Source organism: Panthera uncia (assembly GCF_023721935.1).
Source record: "Panthera uncia isolate 11264 chromosome A3 unlocalized genomic scaffold, Puncia_PCG_1.0 HiC_scaffold_11, whole genome shotgun sequence".
In the NCBI taxonomy this organism is placed as follows: domain Eukaryota; kingdom Metazoa; phylum Chordata; class Mammalia; order Carnivora; family Felidae; genus Panthera; species Panthera uncia.
In genome coordinates this window covers 81,651,051-81,675,895 of record NW_026057578.1, presented here as the reverse complement: position 1 = coordinate 81,675,895, position 24,845 = coordinate 81,651,051, and the positions used below count along the sequence as shown (strand labels likewise).

Genomic DNA, 24,845 nt, shown 5'->3' with positions numbered 1-24,845 from the left:
AAATATCTGAAAAATATTTGTGCAATTTATAAACATCTCACACACTTGCATTCACACAAACACACACCACCATAAAAAAAATATGTTAATACTCAGTGACAGTAGAACATAGTCAAAATAAAGGAAATTTGAAGGTAGCCATATCCCAGTTTGAAATCTGGCTGCACCAATTACATGGTCTTAGACAAATCATGACCTCCCTAACTCTTAATATCTTAATCCATACATTGGAAAAATACTCCATTGTCAATCCACTTCAATTAAAGAATAATCATCTATAAGCATAACATATGTATATTTCCAGGCATGCAGCAAGCACTCAATAAATGATAGCTACTAAAAATTTTAATGTAACAACATAGATTGACCTAGTTAAACCTGAAATATCTACATACAGGTGTATTCAGTTTATAGACCTTCTGGAGAGAATAGTTAACCTGAGCTGACTTAGTGTATAGTTTGATATGCCTTGGGCTATCTCCCAGCTGGTGTGTGCTCCGGGAATGCACACTGATCTTATTTTCACCTCCAAATAACATGATTTTACAGGTGGGTTGCTCCTCCTCACCCTATCAAGTTTAATTTGATGCCTAATATTTATAAATCACTTTACAGTATACAAAGCACTTTGACATATCTTCCCACTTGGTCGTTTATCACATCAGTATGATGTCAGAATCATTTCTTTATCAGACCAAAAAAAAAAAAACAAAAACAAAAAACAAAACAGTGGGGTTTTGGTTTTCAAAATTTCTACCTTACCAGTGCCATTCAAAAAAGGTAGATAAATGAAAGTCTAGTGATCTTGACTCTGAAGAGGTCAGCTAGCAGCTATGTAGAAATTGAAGAAATAATCACAGGATTCAAAATGTGAAGTTGGTCTGCACTAATCCACGGGCAGCTTTCTCTTTGGGAAGTACATTTACTTTTTCAAACCACCAGGGTCTCTTTAGCAAATGATCTCTAGTGGCCTGAAAGAGCTGGCTCATCTCCAAAAGTGAGCAATTCAGTCCCTCCAGACCAGGGGAGTCACCAGTCCAAGTGGGGAAGGCACCAGTGTGCATGATGCTCCTGTGTATGCGTGCTCACGTTCCCACACCTTCATGGTCCATACCGACATTCACACTCAAAGATCTACACTTGTCCTTGAGCCATGGCAGGAGGGGTCACTGACCACCACCATCACACATTGCCTGGGGGGTCACATCTAATTAGTCCCCTCCCCTAGACTTTTCACTTCTGTCTAAACAGTGTCTCTCAGGAAGCTTCAAGGCAGAGAACTTCAGCAGATATGATGCCTTATACATCTCCCAATCAACGATGCCATTGGAGGAACCAGAGACAGAGGAGGAGACCAGAGATATCCATACACAGAGAGATGGGGAGAGAAGGGGTCCAGGTACTGCTGTAAAAGGTGCCTGGGTGGCTCAGTTGGTTAAGTGTCTGACTCTTGATTTTGGCTCAGCTTTCTCATGGTCCCTGAGATCGAGCCCCATGTCAGGCTCTGTGCTGACAGTGCTGGATTCCCTCTCTCCCTCTTTCTCCGCCTCTCCCCCTTCAAAAAAACCAAAACAATAAACATGAAAAAAAAATAAAAAGGGATAAATGTTTACCAATGTGTACTTGAAGTTGAGAACTCGGAGATCCTGAGATTTCTTTATTTTTGAGTTATTTAAAATCTGATAGGCTAAAGCCCTTATTTAAAAATCTTGGTGGGTCCCATTTGCATCTGCTTGATAACCCAAACATACAGTATGAACTTCAACTCATTCAACCACCAAATGGCACCTACACTTTGCTAGAGCCCTAGATAAACCCAGTTCTTCTCAAAGGATACTCCCTTGAGGGTATGTCTATCCAACTTCAAATTCAGGTCATTCGGAAAAAAAGTATAAAATCCTTTACACAGATTTCCAAAAAATCCCTGGAAATCATTAAGCAAATTCATTTAACCGTGACAAGTCTGGGCAGTATGTTTTGTTTTTAACACAGTGAAACTGTCCTCTTACCCTTTAAGCTTTTAGATATTTTTAAATATCAGAAGCTCACAGATTAATAGCCGAGTGTGCCCACAGGCTGCGGATTCAGGGACCACGTTAAACTGTGCCGGAGAATCGCCTGAAAGTGGAATCTTCTCTAAGTCCATATTCCATCCTGCTGAACGATGATAAAGTCGGGGAGGCAAGTATTGTTCTGGGTGAAGACTGGTGGTGGCCTGAGGTGTCCCTCAGGGTGGCCCACACCGTCTGCGGGGAGGCCCATTCCCCACAAAGTTATCTTCCTGACACACTTCTTCCTTCGGCAGCCCTGCTTTTTCTCATTTCCTTCCCTGTCCCCGCCCCCACTCCTTCTCCTCTGCCAAGTCTGTAGGCCTGCCAGGGTTCCTGTGGAGCCCCTTTTTAATGCCTCGATAAAATGTGCTTGTTACCTCACCTAACAGACGCTCGGCAGGTAATTTTGGTGACTCAGGGCAGATGGTAAAGTAGGGGTGAGACGATGGAAATCCAGTATCCCCACTCAGAATCTGCAGCTCACCCCAAGATGCTACCCTTCCTCTTCCAGCCCCACCATAGTTGCCATTGTGAACTTTCATCTAGGAACACATGTCGATGATCCTCCAATTTTCCCTTGGTTATGGTGCTCACCATGTTGGAGCCAGCCAGTACACATGGCATAAGGGTGTCTACTTCAGCATCAAATAAGGTAAATTTCTAAAACCTTAAAACTTGGCAATTCTGATGTATTGCTTTATATATATATATTATATATATATATATATTATATATATATATACACGTATACGTATATTCGTATACATATATATACAATATATACAATAGTAGTCGTGGGTAGTTTGTGGAAGCAGAGACAGCGTCTGTTAAATTGAGTTCCAGATTTCCCAGTTCTCACGTACCACAAATAAAACCTACAAAAATGATAATTTTTCAAACATTGAATCCTCTATCTCTGTGTAATGAGGCATGTAGAGAGGAGGAGAAGAATTTTTGTGCTTTTTTGCCTTTGGTGAAAATTCTCCAAGGAGTAATTTCATCTTTAAATGAAAAGTTTTGTATCAGGCGGCTGTATGAGCTCCAGGAATCCCCGAAGCCTCAGGTTCAGACACGGGGAGACGCACAAGTGCACACTCACGGACACACAGCAACATACACGCGCCGTGTGCATGAGGAAGAAGGCAAAAGGATGTGGAAATAAACTAACCGTAATGTTTTTAATCATGTTGTAATGAAATTGAAAGCAGTTTGGCAGCCAGATGCATCCTTAGAATCTACGAGCCCTTAAATATTTTGCCTGCTCTCCTGCCAATGTCCGTGCCTCACTCTCCTCCCCAGGCTCTAGGGTAGGCTGCTATGGCAGGTGTCACAGCAGTGGTCTTAGGAGGCCAGGCCCAGCACGATGGGTCACTTTCCTGGTACTCCTTAAGATTTTACTTAAGAAGCCTGAAAGCTTTTAGGACTCAACTCTGACACTCTCAGGTCGTTACTAATCTGCAGAGTTGAATTAATTCATCCACGACATTAAAAATGAATCGACAAGGCTGAGGAAAAAGTCTGCAGATGTAAAACACCACGCAAAATATTCCAAAAACTTTCCTCAAGAAATCCACACACAGTGCTGATACCTTTTGCCCAATTTTTCTACTTTGAGGACCAAGGCTAGCACCATTTCACAGTGAGCCCACTGTGGGCTCGGAAGACAATATAGATTCTTACATGGGGCAGGTAAAATTACATGGGAAGGGGCGCCTTGGTGGCTCAGTTGCTTAAGCGTCTGACTCTTGGTTTCAGCTCAGGTCGTGATCTCACAGTTTGTGAGTTCGAGCCCCACATCGGGCTCTGTGCTGACAGTGCAGAGCCTGCTTGGGACGCTGTCTCCCTCACTCTCTCTGCCCCTCCCTGGCTTGCTCTCGAGCTCTCTCTCTCAAAAAAATAAATAAACCTTTTTTAAAAACTACATGGGAAAAGAATAATTACAACCAAAGGGAAACTGCCAACAAGGGATCATGAGAAGTTTTACCAAAATCTCAAAACTGGAAAGCAGATGAGTAATTTAGAAATTATTTGGGTGCACTGAACGTTCAAATTCTACTAAGCAGTTTGTTGCAGAGAAAAACGTCATGAACGGGAGAGACAATAAAGCCTTATTACACTAGAAATCTTAGTAAAAATACTTATTAATATTAATATTTCAATAATCTTTCCTTTTCCTGTGCCATTGTACTTTGGCTGGCATGCAATTAATAAAAGTAAGCCCTTATATTAAATGATTTTAATTATTCTGTATACTTCTCCTGAAATCATACCTGTAAACTGTAATTTAGAATTAAAATACCTAAACAAACAAACAAACACTGTAACCCAACTGGCACCACTGTATCTCCAAATATTTGTATGTAAATATTACAAACTATACTCCCTATTTATCTTCTGAAAGCTTTCAGCTGAAATTTAGATTATTTTCTATCATCTCTATTTAGGAGTGACAGAAGAAACTATAAATTTTATGCCAGTATACCTGATGTTATAAAATCCCTTTTATAAGATTGCTTGCCTCCCAATGTTTTATTTTACATTTGTAACTCAGTTATTCAATGCTCCTTGTTCTGCAAACAAATTAAGATAAAATAAATGCAAGCATCTTATATAAAACAACTTCAAACCAAAAATTTTCTAGGCAACCATCCTAGCAAAAAGAACATCCCGATAATGCAGAAAACATTGTATCCTTAGCACAAGTAGATAATAAGACCTAGTAAGCAACTGGCCCCTAGCCATGAAGCATTTGCACTCAGAAATGTGGAGAAAAGTACTTAGCACCAGATCTGCATGTGACTGTTACTTGAAGTTGAACGTGAAAGCGAATCTGCAGTGATTCACCGCACTATCTCAGCATCACATCTGAGTGCCCAGGCTCTTTTTACACAATGATGAAATCAGAATAAGAGTGTCCCCTTCTAACAAGAATTAAAAAGACATTTTTCTTAAACCCTATGATTATAAAATGGTCTATAAAATAACACCTCATTAACAAACACTATCTTCCCTCCCCAAATCAAGCTGAAGCTGTTGGAGGTTGGGCAGAATACAAGGGGATAAACATTATTTAATAGTCTGTTTATTTACGTTTTGCTATTTTAAACGCTCTCCACTATTCAGTTTTCACGGTAACTCAATATGGTGGGTTCTTTGTCCCCATGTTACAGATAATGAAACTGAGGCTCATGGGAGAGCAGTGCCTTATCCTCTCACAGCAGAGCCTAGAGTCAAATGCCAGTGCTCCAACTCTAAATTATGTCTATTTTATTGAAACATTCCCAGCCTGAAAGGTTGTGTAACTAAGTTACAATCAGCACACTTAATTATTCTTTCTCAAGTGTTTCTGAAATCTCTTCTTTTCTACTCCTAAACTCTCAAATCAGAAAATCCACAATTTTGATGCTAGAAGAAAAAAAAAAAAAAAGTCAGCCAAGATGTACTCTTGTTTTTTTCCTACTACCTTATAGCATTACACTTTGAACAAGAGAATCATGGAAAATTACATTTACCACTGATTTCCACTAACAATTAGCTGTTCACTAACTTCTCTGTGGTTTTTTTAGACGCACTTCCAGCTTTTGATATTCTCAACCAAACTGTATTTTCAAAGTCATTCTTCAAGGATTTTTGAATCCTTACGCTCTCTCTCTCCCCTTCCTTCATTATTTATCTTTGGTAAAATCATGAGAAAGGCCTTTATCAAGGCATTTTGAGATTTAATTTACATTTCTGATTTTCAGAATGGCCAACTTCTCTATATTTCAGGCACTTAACAGAGATATCAACCAAGGCAGCTGTGAATGCAAGAAGCAGGAGTCCGAATTTTATCGCTGGTGCACTTTTTAAGAGATTCCAGTTCATCAGAATGCCATTCTTCAGCCATATGCAAAGCTATTGTTCTTGGAGACTATTCATACATACTATTTTAGCAGTTACAGAGTATGTGGAGTATTAGAAGTATACTACAAGTGAAGAAAAGCCCCATAATTGATTTGTTAATGTTTTATTCTCCTCTTCTTCTATTGGCATGTTCTTTACATGCCCTCGATAAATATTAAACACTCAAACAACTCACTATTAGGGTGGCAAGCCAACCTTTAGAATGTCGAAACAGAGGAGTGAAGAACAATGTACCTAATTGAAACGGCAGGGTAATTTGGAAAATAAAATTGAGTTGCTGCAAATTCCAAATTCCGGAATAAAAATGTTTATACTCACTCAAATGCAGATTGTTACTGGCTTTGAATAATTATTAGAATAAAAAATACTTGAACACCAACAATACACTTGATATGCAGAGAAAAAGCACAGTCTAGATGTCTCTATTATTTTGCACAAGAAAGTGTGGGACGCAATGAGTCCGATATTTCTCCTGGTGGTTTTGTTATTGAACACAGCATATAAAATCCCAAAATGCAGTGAAGCAATAGGCCAAGCCACAAAATACACAACTAGTGTGAAAATTTCATGGGCAATATTCTTCAGAAAGTTATATAAACACATCAAGGGACAAAGAAGTGCATGGAAAGAAATGAAGGGGTTAATGTTCTGTTACTCAGTATCTTTTCTGGCCTCAATTTATCACCAAGACCAACTCAAAACGTAGAATTCCTGATTCTCTTTGGCAGAAGCTAGCACCAAGAAAACTATGACAAAATGAAAATGGGAAAATGCATTTGCATCTGGAATTATGACACAAAAACACGTAATGACTCTCTAAGAGATGACAGTTATCTGTACACTGTGGGGGTAACCTGATTATCTACTTAGGGTTAGGCCACTTTGGGCAGAGATACCACCTCTATCTCTGAAAGATAAATTCCATATGCTCTGTGCAGTTATAGCATATTTCCCATAAATAATATATACAATAGACTATAAATAAATAATACATTTATCTGAACTGTTCAAGAGTGAAAGGCAGGGTGGCTACTCATGAGACTGGGTTTCTTATGAACAATTTCAAATAAAAGTCATGTCCAATGGGCAATTATCACAAAGTTCTTACACTAAAATATTCTGAAGCACAAGTCAATGTTCCAACTAGACCCAAAATACCCCATTCCAACTAAACCCAAAATACCCCATTTAATTTTACCACGTAAGTTTCTATTCTGATTGTAGCATTGTAGCATCATAGCTAATAGCTACCTATTTGCTGCAACTTTTAATTCTCTTTCTACACTACTGATTTTTATGATCAGTAAAATAACTAGATTTAAAATGGCATGTATGGGGGTGCCTGGGTGGTTCAGTCAGTTAAGCGTCCAACTTCAGCTCAGGTCATGATCTCGAAGTTCACGAGTTTAAGCCCCGTGTTGGGCTCTGTGTTGACAGCTCAGAGCCTGGAGTCTGCTTCGGATTCTGTGTCTCCCTCTCTCTCTGAATCTCCCCTGCTCTCACTCTGTCTCTTGCTCAAAAATAAATAAACATTAAAAATAATAAAGGACAAATGCCATGTGTAATGAGTGCCTGGGTGGCTCAGTTGGTTGAGCATCTGACTTTGGCTCAGGTCATGGTCTCAGTTCCTGAGTTCAACCCCACATGGGGTTCTGTGCTGACAGCTCAGAGCCTGGAACCTACTTTGGATTCTGTGTTGCCCTCTCTCTCTGCCCCTCCCCAGCTCATTCACTCTCTCTCTCTCTCTCTCTCTCTCTCTCTCTCTCTCTCTCAAAACTAAATAAACTTAAAAAAATAAAAAATAAAAAAATGTCATGTGTATGTTTTTGTCTCATGAGACACACAGTGGTTTTATTTTTTCTTCCATGTGAATAAGTTTTAGCATTACAGTGAATAGAAAAGAGGGGTACACTTAAAAAAATCCCCAAAAATCCCACCTGCACTAATTCATTTGCTAGGATTTTACATTGTAAAAATTCTTAGTCCCCACCCTCAAAAAATCTTCCTTTGAAACCCTAGAGCTATACAAACTATGTCTACTCCTTGTAAATAATGTAAGTAGGCCTTTAGAACGTCAGACACTGTATACCATTTAGTTAGAAATTAAGTTTTCAAATTGCTAAGGAATAGTCCCTGAATAACAGAAAACACTATAGGTCACAGTTAATTATACCTTGCCTATCAAATTAAGTTAATGTTCGAGAACACATCCAAATGGTTATGGAGACATTAGGAGGTATTTTATTGTCAAAGAAATTCTTATTCATTCAGCTTCTAATATTTTTTTTTTTAAGAGAGATAAGCCTTTTACAAGTTGGGATGGCATAAGAAAACTCTGGGTTTACATCAAATTGCTCCCTTCATCGTCCTTTTGATGACTGTGTCGATTTCATTACAAACTTCATTTTGTCGAGTTTCATAATAGCCATAAACACACTTCACTTTAAAGAGTTTCTGTGGGACCTAATGTGAATGCAAATGCAGAATAAAATGCAAATCCTAGAGGCCTGGGAACAAATATGGACTATCCGTTACAAATACAGTCACTGAAAATAAACATTTAGGCCTTAAGAGGAAGAATGCAAAGGGGCTGATATGAATCTTTATATCAAGGATTCAGAGCCCTAGGGAAGGCAAACAAAAATAACAGTTTTCAGTTTTTCACCTAATTGTAAAGCACAGGTTGGGAATATTTGATGACTTTGGTCTCGACTCATGCCTGTCCCAAAGTGAGTAATGTTTTTCATCTTCACAGGAAAATAAACCCACGTGTAGGTAATAGGGAAATGAGACCTAGCAAACTCATTCAAGCCTAGGAGGTTCACATCTCAAGCCTAGGATGTTCACCAAACAGTGAAAAAGAAGTGATTAGAAAGAAAGAACTACAACTCTGCTTTGCTAGATAATAACCACCAACCCAGACATTTACAACTAATAACAAACATGCTACCATGTTGTGTCGTAGAGTCTGAGGGAAAAGTCTAGAGAAATGGGAATTCATCAGCAACAACAATCAATTCTAAGTTATGTGTTGTCCGGGAATAATTCTAATATGACTCAAAATGTTAGTTATCTACTTACTACTATCTTCTATGTGAGTCAAAGTAATGTATGTTTAAATCCATTGTAAAATTTAAGACTTTGTATTGCGTCAAAATGAAAAAAAAGTAGCGAGACCAAAAGTGTTGCTTTAACTTGTTAAACTCATAAAAAGTTATGGCAATTTTAAGAGTATTACTTAGTAAACTTATTAATAGTAACAGCATTTCCCTTCTGAGGAAAAATATGATTTCATTTAAGTTTTTTAAGGAACCATAACATTTTACATTCAAGTTTCTTTACTTCATGATTATAAATCCTATTAATTGTAAACAGACTCATAAAAAGTACCAAGGGAAGAATCAATTGTAGGAATGTACTTTTGAGGATTATAGATAATATAGAATTTATTTTCACAATTTATTTATCCTCCATTAGTTTAGGGCATATACAGTGGGGCATCTGTCATGGAAAAGTCATGGCATGATTATTGCATATCTTGAAGACAGTTAATGACTTAGTTCAGGCTATAATTTGTATTTAACTGTATATACTCATGATACCAATAAATGACAGGTGTATAATTCAATTAATGTAGAGAAAAGCTTTTTTCCATCAGAGAATAAACTTTTAATGGTATGTTTTAGTCAATTTTAGGAATTCTTAATGAAGAGTCCAGAAATATAAAATAATTTCAAAAGATTTGCAGTCTTATATTTTGTTTTAACAAGAACATATTTCCTAGATTAAGAAATGCTATTTGGAAAAAAAAAAAAGTGTTCAGAGAGAATCTAGTAAAGTGTTGCCAATTGCTTTAATTCTGCACACATGAATGCATCAAATTGATTGAAATTGGATTCTAGTGACAAATTTTTAAATGACTATATTCTTGCTTATTTCACATGGTAGCCTTTATACCATTTATTAAAATGTCAAATTTGCAAGTGTGGGAAATCCAGCAATTTGCCCAAGATAGGTATACTTCCTAGAGAGGCCGTTTAAGACTCCAAAAAGCTCTCCTAAATTCCTATACCCTTGAAATCATGGCACTTTTAATTAATAATATGGTAAGAATGTCTTTTATTTTTACGCTACATACACACATTCACCTGCTTGAATTTTTCAAAACTGATTTTATACATGCAAGGTTTATTCACAAATATTAAAGATAACAAAATAGCCAAAATTTACTGGATCCCAAAGTCAAATAATTTGGGAATTATTATTAAAATTCAAATTGGAAGATTGTATTTTATGTTTTAGATTCTAACTTTTAAAATAGATATTATATGCTGATGGTTCCTGCTGAGTAAGAACACCAATCCCCACATGACTTACAGCAGTGTTGTTTTACTTTGGATTTTGAACACCTTTAAGTCTGACATCTACACATCTGTCAGATACAGCATCACATGTATTCTACTTTTATTCTTTTATCTGTAAAAGAATACTTTCCCAGAGTTTTGATGTAGCTTTTAAATATTAAGTTAATCTTTTGCACTTAGGAGCAATGACAAAAGATTTTGTTTCAGTTATAACATAAATTCGAGTAATACTTTGATACAAGTATCACAGATCTCATAATCCAAAAAAGGCCATGTAAAATGTTACAAATGCAAACACATAAGACTATGTAACAAAAATGAATGAGAATGGTATCAGTTTCCTATCATTCAACTATTTCCCTGAAAGTGGAGTCAAATAATGTTGAATTATAGACCCTCCTTACAGAGTCTTATTTTGTGTTCATTTTTTTATCTTTCCCTGCTAGTCTCTATAGGAATTTGGCTGTATGCCGACGGTCCTTTAAAAGTTTCTGTATACATACTTGGGTTGTGTCTGATGATTAAATGATCATTTATTAAAACTTAAGCATTTCACATTTGTTTGACATATTTATATTTCATAAGAAAATATTGTTATTGCAATGGAAAGCATAACATCACGGATACCAAAATACTTCATTTGAATTCATGTTGACAATATTTTCATTTCTGACAAGTGTCTTAATATAACTCGTTAGGCATTCTTCTGAGTTCCTCCCAGTCTACCTGCGAGGGAAGGCATGCTAGTTTTACTACAGTAGGCCTCGTGGCAATACTTTAGCCTATCTGGTTGACAATAAACCTGTTTCCACTGTAGGGCCACAAATAGTCTTTGTTTTTAAGAGCATGGAGTTTTACTGCATAATTTTCCTTCCTTCACCCAGTAACAGCTGTGTTTTAAATCTTTCGGACTCTGACAAACATTTTAACATTTAAACATACAAGGATTTGAAAACATGATTTAAAATTTGTTTATTTTCAAAGTCGGGCAATTATAACATGATATCTGTTACATTTTTTTAGAACAGTGCCCGTATGTTAATCCTTTTTTTTCCTTCCTCTACTGTGTGAGCTTCTCCATGGTTTCTAGTAAGAGTCTCTAAGGTAGGACCGACAGCAATAATACACACAACCGCTCTATATGTTTCCAAATCATGAGCAATGGAGTCATTCTGGTGGAAGAGGTATTGCTCTTTGAGTGACCATTGCTGCAGCGCTAGTTAAATCACTGAACGCTAGTTACTGTTATGGCTTTACTTGGTACAAAGTAGCATTAGTATCATTGCTTTCCATAAGCCATGGAACTTGCACTGGGGACTTCCACTTGAGAGAGAGACACAGAAAGAGAGAGACAGAGAGACAAGAGACAGAGACAGAGAGAGATGCGCTATGAACAGGGAATAACTTTCGTAGTATTATCGTTTACACTTACAGACAGTTAACAATGTAATTGATCTCAGTCCATTTGCATACACTCTTCACCTGTTTTTCATGAAATGTTTTTTTAAGGGCCCCTATTAGGAGTCAATACATCCCTACTCTGAAATTCACACATAGATACACACTAAAAGCCAATCAGATTAAGAGTACACTTATCTTGATGAGCACTGAGTAACGTATGAAATTGTTGAATCACTATATTGTACACCTGAAACTAATATAACACTGTATGTTAAGTACACTGGAATTAAAATTTCTAAAAGCCAATCAGAAAGCAACAATAAAAACACACCTGGTAAACAACTAAGTTTTAACTCAAAGGATACTAAGCCATAAAGGGCCTAGAATGAACATTCCAATTAGCCAATGGAGTGACAAGCACTCAACACCTTATTATTTAATCATTAAAGAGAATCTTGCCATAATTTCCCTTTGACATATTTCAAAAAAAAAAAAAAAAAGGAATTAGGAGTACAACACATGACCCACAACAACAATCAAAAAGTAAAGTTAGAGGAATGTAAGACCCCCATGGATGCCAAGGCCTGTGGACTGAGAGTTTCCAAGACAAAAGCATTAATTGTGACCCTGTGAAGTATTTACATTTTAAATAAGATGTGTCTATGTGTAAGCATTTAGAAACAAACTACCTGACAAAGGAAGCATTTTCCTGTCTCTTGCCGCTTGTGGCCAGTTTTCTTATTGGATGAAAACAAATTGCCTACATTTCTAGTATTAGTAAATAACCAATGGCTTCATCTATTTGTTTCTAAAGCAGCAGATCCAATTCATCAAAGACATCAGGCTATCCCTTGCCCTCTCATCCCCATTCCTTACCATAACCCCCCCCCTCCCCCCCCCCCCCCCCCCCCAAACCACCAAAACCCCCAAACCCCCCCCCCCGCCCCACACAAAAAAAGAGAAAGCTTAAATCTCCCTTGCATCCCTACCTCGCTTTGCAGGGAGGGGGCGTTTTCAGTCAAGTCCAAGTTCAGTTTTAAGATTTTTTTTTTTTTTAACTCAAACGATGCTTTAGAAACAACATCCCAGACTTCTAAAATAAAACAACCGCCATCAGCGTTTTCCTAGCCCACTTGGGAACCAAAGCTCACTGGCCCAAGGCTGCCCCGTGTCCCCGAGGCCCGGAGGCCCAGAGGCCTGGTGCTCTCCAACCTGGACCGCACAGCCCCGGAGGCCGATCCTCCTCCCCTGGGAGTTTAGCAGCACTTGGCATTTAACCTGCCTGGCGTGCGTGGCTTTCTGGTTCCATCTCCTTGAGCCACATTACTTCTCCCCAGATGTCAGGCACAAATCTGGATTAACATGCAACAGGGCGCCCTGTGCAGGCCGCCAGCCCTCGCCCAAGAGCTGTTAAATGCAGATTCAGCCGAGGACCCCCCGGAGAGCTGCTGTTGAATAAAAATTGTAATCCAAAGGGACCATTTCTTTGCCTCCCGCTGCCTGTGGGAAACCAGGGCTGGCGCCCGAGCACAGGCCCAGCTAGTCCGCTCTCGCTGCAAGCGGGCGTGGCAACTTCGGGAGGCGGCCTTAGGGGCCCGGAGACTCCTCACTCCTCTCTCTCCACTCTCCGTTCGGGTTCTTGGAGTGGGGAAATGCTTAGATTCAAGGAGTGGCGAGCCACAGACAGCCCTGGGAAGGAAGACTTCATTCGACGGCTCCTTCTGGGAGCGCAGACTAAAATCTAGCGTCTGGGCGGCCAGGCTCTTTCCCGCCTAACTCCTCTGGACGCCCCCAGTTCCACCCTGAATCCCTCAAACAGGCGTCGCGCCTCCCGAAGGGCCCGCATCCTTCTCCACTGACGACCAGGCTCAACCCTCGCCTCGACGCCTCGCACGGTTCTTCCGCTCTGCCCTGGTTCCCGGGGGCGCAGCCCTGCCCTCGCCCCGGAAGCCCCCGGTGCCCCTTGCTGCCCCCAGTCTCAGGGCGTCGGGAGCTTCCGTGCGGAGCGGGGAACGAGACCGTCGGGAGAGGGCGCCCGGGAGGCCTGCGCCCACAGGAGGTGACTCTCGAGCCTCGCTCCTCGGGGTCTGGGAGGGGGAAGGGGGCGGGTAAGAGAGGTGGGGGGACAACGAGATTACGGCTTCTACCGGCGTCTTAATCTGATATATATTTTTATATTTAGAAAAAAGCATCACTACAAGGCCAAGTGGGTATTTGCCGACTTAGCCCTCCGGGAAACCGGCTGGTATCAAAGTCGTCGATTCCAGGTCCCTGCGCGGGTGGCAGCCTCCGCGCCCTCCGAGGATAAAAGTAAAATAAAATAAACCGTGCCGCCAGCAGACCCTAGAGACAGAGGGGTTAATGAGCTAACGAGGACCAGCGCTCACACTACACCTGAAGCATCCCGTCCCGGGGCGCACCCTCTGCGGGGGCTCAAACTGGCTGGGCCGCATTCGCAGACAGGTGGCAGAGGTCGGCCTTTCTGGGCCCGGCCCCCAGGGCATCGCACTAGGGGTCTAGCGCCCCCAGGGACCGTCAAGTAGGCACCAGTCCCGAGAACTGGCGCCCACGGGGGGGGCCCTAGTTCCTGGTCTCTGACTCCCCACCTCCCAGAACAGGGGACTCCATTCAGAGTCCAGGTCGGAGGCAAGGTCCCCCGTGCTCCCCGAGCTCTGCGCTCCCAGCTCCAAACAGAGCCCAGGCACACTCGCTCCTGGCTCCCGGGAAGGGGACAATTAGGAAGAACAAACTTGGGTTTGCTGCCCACGGACCAAGACCTAGATGAGCTGGAGGGGTCACGCGAGCTCGCCCGCGCGCATAGGCCAACAGCGCCACGAGCCCAGCCAAAGCTGCGAAGCCCACCAGTAAGCGGTGGGGGGGTGGGATGCACGCTTCTCATTTTTTAGGTGAGGGAAGAGACTAAAATGTCAATTTTTATCCACTACAATCGCCTGCCAGTCTGCATATCTCAAATTAAGGTAATTGTGTAACAAAAGTTTACCGAAGGAGTAGGGGGGAAACGCAATGATGTTATACCAATTTTGTGCCCCCCTCAAAAAAAATCCCATAGCTTTGGTCCTTTATCTTTGACTTTAATAAAATAATGATTCGTTGAGAAAATGGGGTATAAATCTTCATTTTGGAGGCAATTAAAGTGTTGATTTCATTCATGCCCCTAAGCGATTCTTGTAATTTGCTCAAATAGCTTTATGTACCCAGCACTCCGGAGCTCTTAGAATCCCATTTTCTAGTTAGGCTTGTTGGATTACAATTTTTATTCAACAGCAGCTACCCGAGGGTTCCTCAGCGGAATCTGCATTTAACAGCTCCAGGGTGAGGGCTGGCGGGCTGAACCAGGCGGGAGGCCCGGCAGCCCGCAGGGCCCGGGGCCGGGCCGGGAGCTGCCTGCAGTGTTCCCACCTCGGCGGGGCCGCGCAGGGATTGAGCAGACCGTCTGTACTGTGCACTCGTCTACACTGCCGAAAGTTTGCAACTTGCCAAATAATAGTAAAGACCTGGCGCTCTGGCGCTTTTAAAGCTCAGCTCTGCCTGCCCTCCACTGCTCATGGGGAAAGGAGGAATTCAGCCCTGTCGTGGGATTACCGAAAGAAATCCAAGCTGGGAATGTACTTTAAGAGGGTGATGTTGAGAGAAGAAAACTTAAAGAGGACACCAAGACCCAGGAGTCGGACACTCCTGCAAGGACTTTGCAAGATAGCCGCTAGCCAACAGTGACCGTGGCAGAGCTTGCAAAGGAAAACTCTACACGCCTGCCCGTCTTTTGGCTTAACAAAGGCAGGCTGATCTCTCCCCCCACAAGACGGAACTCACGTGCCAAGTCAGAAAGAGAAACGACTCTGGGCCTTCACTCATTTATGGAGAGGCCAGAGGAGACCCGCAACCCAAATCTCTATTCGCGTTGCAGCAATTCGCAACGGAGAGCTGTTCTGAGCCCGTTTCATCTCACCCGCTCCTCAGGTTTTCACTTTCATTGCATTTTTGCAACTTCTTTGGGCCAATCCAGAGACGCAGCGACAGGAGAGGGAGAGACTGGGAGCAAACAGTGGTGCTGGGTTGAGAGAGGGAGAGAACCCCCCCCCCCCAGCAATTCCAAATAAAAGTCGTCCCCACTTAGCAACGCAGCGGAAGAAGGGCCTGCAGGGAGGACCAGAAAGGAGGGGGCGAAGCAAGCAAAGGCTGGCAGTGGAGAGCGAAGGCGGCGCGAGGTCCCCCACGGCCACACCGAGGGAATTTCCCGGGGTGCCCTTGACGCTTCCAAAAGCTGCCAACCCACAGGGCCCAGTGCACTACCAGCTGGAGGATGAGTGGAAAGGAGGAAGAGAAACGTCCATATTTATCTGTTTTTATAACCTCGGCCTGGTCTTATTTTTTCTACTAAGTACAATAAAATGGGCGAGCTTGCAGCGAGCACCGCACAAAGCAATGTTCAGTGAGGTCTAGAAGCGTTCGGCCGAGGAAAACTGACAAGACAGGCTAATGAACCGTATAGACAGGGAGAAAATAGCCAGCATTTGCTAGATTTCAAACCCTTGCTGTCTCTCTTAGACCACCTATCTTGGGTTTATTCCTAATAAAATAAGAAATAAGCAGACCCTACCCTTTCCTTTTCTTCGAAATAGAAGGGGGAAAAAACGCTCCAGAACACAGCCCTGCAATCAGGCGGTCACTGGCAGTTAACACTCCCATTATTATACAGGGTAAATAAAATAAAGACAAAAATTAAAAGCGACAAGAAACAGGTCAAGTTTGCAGGCAAAGCTTTTACAAGCTCATCTCTCCAGGTCGAATCCCAGAGCCAGCCTTAATGAAGCAATAATAGCCACATTATTCAAAAATTTTCATTTCGATGGAAATGTATCTAAAAGGGACTTAATCATATGCAAATAATAAAAGGAGGTGGTAGTGACCCAGCAAGCAATATGCATACAGATTTTTTTTTCCCAGGGATGTTGAAATTGAAAAACGCATACCTGGTCGGTTAGATTTGCTGATCTTGTTATATCTTCACTGTCTGATTTTGATCCTCCTTCTCTATCGTCTATCACCAAATCGATAGGCATTTTCCCTTTCAAACAGCTAATATACCGGTGGCAGAAATTGTCACATAATTCGTGTACCTACATTATGACAGAAATAAAAAAATGGAAATATAATCAGGAGTGCATAAATGACATTGACAAGTGCAATCCACCCCCCTTGTGAGATTCAAACTTCCAAATAGGGAAACACAGAGCAATTGTCCTCCAGAGACCCCCAGACGCATCCAGAATTAGGAATAACTTTCTTTTCTTGCAAAATAGAGATATCCCAGAAAATTGACAGTGACAAGATGATTCACAGGCTACAACATATTCAACACCCGTGTTAAATTCATCTGCTCCCAGGGCTGTGGCCATTAGAGAGGTGACCTGCGTGGGTGACATTTAAGGTAAACTATTTAATTTCATCCACTTACTTTATCATAAGACCTTTTCCAGCGTGTCTAAGAGAAAAATGTGAATATATATATATATATATATATATATATGTAATATATGAAGACATATATTACTATATATGTGGGTGTATATACATATCAATATCTATATCTATATATCTTTCTCCCTATATATATCTATATATCTCCAAAGACCAGTACTGTGGTGGTATAGGGTATATGTTTGATAGCCCAAGTCCTGATAACATTTGTAATTAGGGATTCTACCTGAAAAAAGCATATTTTAGGACACTTTAAAAAAATAGAAGAAAATCAAATTGCCAGTACTCATGATATGAAAAAAAAAAAAAACCCTACAGCCACGAAAAGGTATCAAACTGATCAAAAAAAAAAAAAAAAAAAAGGAAAAAGGAAAAAGAATGCTTCGAAATATTTAGGTATAAGTGGAGCAGTCTTACAGGCCCCAGGCATCACTGACATGCAAAAACTCACAAGAAACCCCAGTGTGCTTGCAATTTAATGTTAGTTTGAATTACAATGCATTAAGTTTTTATTGCTGAGATTTATAGAACAGCTAGCAAAATCATGTTATCCCACACCCTTTCTTGAGTGTGAAGGTGGGGTGTGTGCAGGATTCACAGATTCAAGAAATTGACACAACTATCAACTCTGCTTTGTCTCTGCAAAAGGTTTAATGTGCCTCCCCCACCACCTCCTCCAGACTCCCTGCCCACTCCTCCTCCTCCCCCTCCACCTCTCCTCTGTGTCTAACCTGCCGCTGCTCTCAGACTGTCTTCCAGAAACTCACTAAAACTAAACAAAACCCCCCTCCCACCCACCCAGAGGTAGCAAAGAAGAGGGGGAAGAGGAAGAGAAGAGATCACAAAGGTATAACCTGTGAACCAAACTCACAACAGCATTCTAAACATCAAGGGAGATGCATAGAATTGCAACTATTTATACAAAGCTAGCAAAGTATTAAGAATGAATACAAGGCTAGGGCATTTGAGATGCCGGTTTTAGTGGCTGAAATTGTAATTAAACCGCAAAGAGAAATGGACGCTAAGATTGGCCTTGACACTAATTACCAGAAAGAAAGACATTTATGCAAATGTCTCAGAAGCCTGAACTTCAGCCATTCAGAACCTCCCCCCCACCCCACCCCACCCCACCCCCTTGAGTTTGGGGGTGAGGGGAAAGCAAAAGGAAAAGAGGCTAGAGAAATTACCTTCTCTAATTCCAACAGATGAAACCTTAATACTTGTATGGCTTGAATCATCTGCAAAGATACAAAAAGAATGAGCACCCTATTCCTAGTTTGCAGAAAATTGGCTGTCACAGCTCTAGCATCTCCAGCCTACCCCCCCCCCCCCCCCAGTAAATAGAGTTATTTTGATTTATGGCAATAACACTAAAAGTTAATAGCAGTGACTGGGTACCATCTAGAGGTTTATATTTCTTAAGGAGAAAAAAAATAGCTAAAACAACAACAAAGCATCTAAGTAGGGATCATAAACACTCTCCTCCCCCATGGCTCTTCCCTTTCTCAGCCCCACTGGCCCCACCCCACCGAAAGGGCCACATCCCTGGACTAGATGTTTCCAAGTAAGGAGTGCACGGAAAATATTCCAAACGGTCCCCCAGTTGTGGCTTTTCACACTGCAAACTTTCTGCTGCTTTCCTCACACCTTTCAGGCATACTGGTGGTTTGGGGGCTCTTGCCCAGTTGCTGCCCTCGTGACGCGACTTTGAGGGCTGGGAAGTCCGCAAAGTTTAAGCACATACGCTGACAAGCCCGGAGATAAATCCCAGCGCTGATTAGAGCTGTGCTGCCCGGCTGTCATAAAAAACAAAAGCTCGCGTTTCCCCGCGCGGGCTTGCCCGGCCCCTCTCGAGATGAATTTATTTCCCCGGGATCTTGCCCGGGACCACTTGTCCGTGGACAGAAACGTTTGCAGCCGCCTTGCAGCTACGGGAAGACCCGTCTAGAAACCTTGGGGCTCTTTAAAGCAAAGCTGGTGGCTTGGGGGGAGGGGAGATGGGGGTGGGGAGGTAGGGGTCCGCTCTTACCAAGTTATCCAGTTCTGGATTAGAAGAAAATAGAGGTTTTTCTGCGCGAATCTAAATACAAGTGAGAAGGGGGGGGGGGGAGAAAGAACATTTGAAATCTGGTCGCTTTCCTGGTTTCTTGCCTCATTACACTGTCGGGGGCAAGATGTAACCTCCGGGAAGGACTCGGTGACACCGAGTGCATCCCTCGCAGAAACACTTCAATGTGAATCAAATAAGCCAACAACAAGCCCAGGGCTCAGGGTTTCTTCCACCAGCAAAAGTACGCTTCTAGAGGACGCTGCCCTGCTCGCCAAGACCAAGGCGGCTACAGCGTGTAGGGTTTGTGATTTTATTTTATAGAGTGGGCTTTCTGCGTTAGGTTTTGGAGCGTGAGTTGCAAAGCCTATGGGTGATTTTGAGTCGTCCGCAGACACTCATATAGGAAGAAAACCCTAGGGTAGATGTCACAGGCATGGCTTAGGGTGGACTAATTTGCTGGTTACTTTTGAAAATGTGCTGGATGGGGGAGGGAGTTTCTCTTTCTTTCTTTTTTCTTTTTTCTTTACTTTTTAAACATATATTTTGCTGACCTGTTTGGCGAACACGGCTATATCTTCATTGAATGACTCTGACGAGCAGACGTCCCCGCCCGCCACCCCCGGCTCGCGGGGGGTACAAGTAGCTAATTCACATTTCTCAAAAATCAGTGCTAAGAGAGGGAAGAGGGGGTGTCTGCAAGAAAATACAACAGTCACAAACAACACAATGGTTAGTCCTGAGTCAGTGAAAAAGGCGCCCAAGAAAAACAGCCAGAGGAGCTCGAGGCAGGGACCCTCTCTCTGATTTTGTCATCTACTTTTTTCCTCCCCCCTCCCCGCCCCCAGGTGACTGCTCGCCTCCCCTTCCTCCTAGGCCTCCGAAACCGGAGGCCCTAAGCCAGGGACCTTATCTGAGGGTCGGTTCAGCCTATCTGGCCGGAGAAATTGGTAACATTTGCTAAGAATAAAACCCAAGCGGTTCCAGCAGCCATTTTGAATTAAGTTTCCCACCCCGACAAGCCCTCGTCCCTCCGCTGCACATCTAGGACCTGGTGGAGGAGAAAGGCGCTGGGCGCAGGGGTCGGGAGGGCTCGTGCAAGTGGGTTCCTCCAAGGCAGCCTCGCGGAGCCCAAGACTCGGGGGACCTCGGTGGCAGGCGCTCAGCTAACTTGGGGAAGGGACCTCTGTGGCTGCGGGCCGACTGTCAGCGGGCTGCGCCTACCGATCCCGGACCCCGCGGCCCTCGGAGAGCAGGAAGCCTCCTCCACAGCTCCCTGCACATGTCTCTCCCTTAGTCAATGGCCCCCACTACCCGCAAAAGAAAAGTTCCTTCAAATGTCCCTGCGGTAAAGCCTTTCATTTTTGTCTCTACGGAATGGCAAAGCAGCTAGTATTTCCAGGGGCCTAGATGTCGCTTATCTCAACCCATAAAAGAAAAAAAAAAAAAAAAAAAAAAAAAAGCTTCTCCTAATGCTCAAGGAGGTGTCTCAAGTCTTTTATTAGCTCTCACAGCCCAGCCGGAAATTTAACAGTTTGGGGTCCTTTTCAAAGCTTCCCCAAATGTTCTGTCCTGGAGCCTAAGCCATTTGCAGTTAACGCTGCGGAGAGAACGCTGGGATTTCAACCGGCCCATCGCACAAGGGACCAGGAGATAAAGCAGAAAGGGTTCGCAGCTGGGGAGGGTCGGGGTTGCCGGATATTTTCAAAAGAAGACATAAATAGAAATAAAAGTTGCTGCAAAGTAAAAAGAGGTCCCCAAATTCATGAGCACACAGTAGGCACAAGTGACTTTGGAAAGATTTTACCAGCCCAGGGTCTAATCGACTGGCCTGGGAGAATACGGTGTAAACCACAGTCTGAAAACCACATTGGCCTGACAGCACCCCACACCTACTTCCAGATCCTTCAGGCTTCGCCTTTGAACACAAAGTACTAAACCGGCTAGAAGTTTCTTGATGTCTATAACAATTCAGAGCGAGCTCTCTCCTTGCCTACGGTGGTCAAACTCCCTAAATGCAAAGCATGTTCCCCCTTGCCTGACCTGCAACTGTCCTCCCTTGATTTTTATTGTGCGGCGGCCGAGCCAGCATAAGGTTGCTGAGTAAACTTAGCAAGTCAGAACAATCAGTGGCTTAAAAGATTTTCCCTTAAACTAAAAGTTTCGTTCCAACACAAAGGCGCCTACATTTAGAAATCCCCAACGCTCTCCCAGCGAAGCCCAGCAAGCGAGGACTCCAACCCGCTGAACTACAGAACCAGGGTGTGAGAGGGGACGAAGGACCTTTGGCAACTCCTCCTGCAGGGCGACCCCTTCGCCGGCACGGCCTCGGCGGAGCTGGACGCTGGGCAAGCGCGGAGCGTGTGTGGAGGTGGGGGGCGTCCGGGACGGCAGGCCGCCTTCCCAAATCCTCCATGCAATGCGAATGAAAAGTTACCGAATAATGTACCTCCAATCCACAGAGCTCTGGCTTTCCTTTTACCAAAGGCACAGGGAAACAGAGGAAACATCGCGTCTCTACCACTTAACCTGCTGCCCGTCGTACCTACCCATAAATGGCATCTTTATCTCTCTTTAAAGCGTCATTGACGGAGGAACCCATGCTGGGGGCCATGGCGTTGGTGTGAGCTGTGTGCGGGTACTGATGCGAGTGCAGAGGAGGCCCGTGGTTCAGGTGGTGGACCGGCTGCATGGACCTGGCCGCATGCGGGTCCCCATACATCGTGGAGGGGATGCCTACTCCATCCATGCCCCCGTAATGGGGTAAATCGTCGTACTGCATGACAAACAGGAGAAAACAAGGTTCAGAAGGCCAGGCCGGCAAATGGGGAACCGGCAGGGCATGGAGCTTATATAATGTCAGTCCAGCTGGATCCTTCAACCCAGAATTCAGTGGCCTTGCATCTCTCAAGTTGAGGGTTTTTATTTTAAAAATAATTTCTAAAGTAAAAATCCTAGGATTCTCTGAGTCTCGGCTGAGATGAATGGTCTTGCCCTAACTTGTGTCCCTATCAACTAGTTCAGAAATTCAGGATCCTTTGGCAAGGAAGGAGGGAAGAAAGAAGGAAAGAAAGGGAGGCATTTTCCCAGAGGGCGGAAGGTAAAACGTGCATGTCTCTAGAGGAGGAAATTCAAAATCACAATAATAAAACGTGCCAGGACAGTGCAGCAAACCCGCCTAGTTTCACAGCCCCTTCCCATCAGGGGGAATTAAAAAAAAAAAAAAAAAAGTTACGATGGGAACAGCTAAGCTAAGCACATGAATTCAGACAGGCTTCTCATTTTATTTCTCTGCCAGCGTGGGGTTAAGGCAGTCCTGCAAGACCCTGCATTTCCTTTGCTTTCCAAGACAAACTCTGCTAGATTACACAAAACTAACTGGCCTTCTCATAAGTGAAACTCAGAGAAAGGTAGTTTTTCATGTTCATTAGAGCTGAATTTAGAATTGGGCAATTTTCCCTCAAAGTTAAAGGAAATCTATAGTTGGAGCAGTTATTCTGTTTTCTCCACTGTTAAGAACTTTTCCCCCAGACTAAAAGTCAATGAGGCAAATGTAACTCATCAGGTGTAAATTCAAAAGCAAATGCACGTACAACCCCTATCTTCTTTCTTCAGAAAAACTACTTTCATATTGATTGTCATTATTTTGGGGTGCAAAATTTAGCTATTTAGATTTTTCTCATTGCTTCATCCCAGGCAAGTTCTTTTCCCAAGAATTGGAGGCACGGAGAGTGAAATGATTTTCAAAGAAAAGAGGAACTGCCACTTTCATGTCCTTAAAGCCAGAGGTGTGAAAATAGTTTGGAAGAACGCTGACATTTGCCTGAACCAAAGGAGTAAAGAAGAATGTGTCAGCCTAGTAACTTTCTTTTGCAAACAGGGCTTTGAGGGCCAGGACGCAAATTATGCAGGGAAGGCTTTCTGTAGACCCCCCTGTCTTTTAAGAAACTACCTCAGTTGGGTTGTCATTGTCTCACTTGACTCTCACTACATTTCCATTCAAATAGGAATATTGGGGAAATTAGTATTGCATTTTTAAAGTGAGTCGCTGTGTGCTTAGTATCCAATTAGTGAAGGGCTTTTCTAACAAAAACTTTCCAAGTATTACCTTTTATAAAAATCCATGCACATTAAAATCACTTTTAAAAGATGAATGTTTTCCGACCCCAAAAGCCATTACACGATGACAAAGTTATTTGCTTAAAAAAAGCTAAATACTTCTAATGATATTAAAAGATGAGCATAAGCAGTAACACATCAGAAGTTTCTAGCTGCTTATTTTACTTTAAAAATAGCTTTAAACTTCTGCTCCCTGAACCACTCACTTTATAGCATTAGGTATCTAGCGCCTTTTGTTTTTGTTTTTTAAACAGATGATTGCCTGAGCTTGTATTTTTATTTAGATAGCTGCTGGTTAGGATTCTATAGAAAACTTGATTACTTGAATTAATTACATGTAACATACATAAGTCTACAAATGCACTGAATAAATTCTCTCGCTTTAGGCCACGGCTTTAGGAGCCTCATTCAAAAATACAGAGAAAAAAGGAAACTTTTTAGCAGTGTCTTTCGGCCACGTTTCAATTTAATCTCACATTTGAGTTCCACAATTGTTTTTTAATACGTACCCTTTGCGCCATCGGCCTCCCTGGCTCCCTTCCTACTTCAACTTCTAATATATCCTCTTTAAGGCCAGTGTGAAAAGAAACAAATAAGCAAACTCCCCCGGAAAAAAAAAATGTAAAGCACGACGAAAAATCCCTTAACGTCTCCAGCAACGTGAGCTACTGGTCCCAGATCTTCGGTCTACGGGACCTGAAGCAAAGCGCCCGAGTCACTGAGCATAAAAGCGCTCCGTTTCCAAGACAGCAGCGGGGGCAAAAAGAAAAAAAAAAAAAAAAAGCAGATCTTCTCTCCCCCAAAAAATCAGTTAAAAAAAAAAAAAAAGAGCGCCCCTCAGACCCAACTACCAAATCTCATGGCTTTCTGCCACTCCGGCTGTCAATCACAGGCGAGGTTGTCAACGTGGTGAATGAATGATCATCCGCTCTGTCTTCTTCTGGTCAGAACACCTCAAATGTTAATATTCAAATGCACAAAGCCCTAGCGCTCGCTTCCCTTGAATCAGTCCTAATTCCTAATCAGTTTCTCTCTTCTCTCGCTCGCTCTCTCTTTCTCTTTCTCTCTCTCTCTCCCTCTTTGCAACTGCTGCACTGGAGGGAGATTAGAGGAGGAGGGTTAAAAAAAATGTCTGTCTGAGTTTGTCTTAAAGGAGCCACGATCGATGCTGCCCGCTTGCAGTCCCCGTGCGTGTGTAAAGTGTGTGTTGCACAGGCGGAGAGGTGGATTCCGACCAGAATGCTAGAACCCGGAAGTAGTGGTGGCCATAACAGGTCGCGTCTTACACAATGCATTGGGCTGCAGCAAGTAGGATCCTCGGCAGGGGTGGGTGCGCGAAGCGAGCTCTGGCCGCACTGGAGAGGCAGAGAGACGCTCCATTAAATCGCACGCCCAGGCACAAACACACACACACCCAGGGCACACGCGCACAAACGCGGGCAGCAGCCCCCGGCCGCAGCC

General features: G+C 42.8%; 1 protein-coding gene across 2 annotated transcripts in view; it reads right to left on the bottom strand.

Annotated features, from left to right (window-relative positions):
• MEIS1 (Meis homeobox 1) overlaps positions 1–24,628 on the bottom strand; it is a 137,552-nt gene extending 112,924 nt beyond the window's left edge. Inside the window, exons 1-6 of one of the 2 annotated variants that reach the window (XM_049651546.1) lie at positions 23,894–24,628; positions 21,815–22,041; positions 19,820–19,961; positions 19,248–19,298; positions 18,406–18,456; positions 16,711–16,857 (exon numbers count right to left, since the gene is read on the bottom strand). In XM_049651546.1, the coding sequence (XP_049507503.1) occupies positions 16,711–16,857; positions 18,406–18,456; positions 19,248–19,298; positions 19,820–19,961; positions 21,815–22,041; positions 23,894–23,905 (630 nt within the window). In that variant the 5' untranslated portion in view covers positions 23,906–24,628. The remainder of the gene's footprint in view (positions 1–16,710; positions 16,858–18,405; positions 18,457–19,247; positions 19,299–19,819; positions 19,962–21,814; positions 22,042–23,893) is intronic. The other variant, XM_049651544.1, reaches the window with a different exon arrangement.
• Between the last annotated feature and the right edge of the window lie 217 nt (positions 24,629–24,845).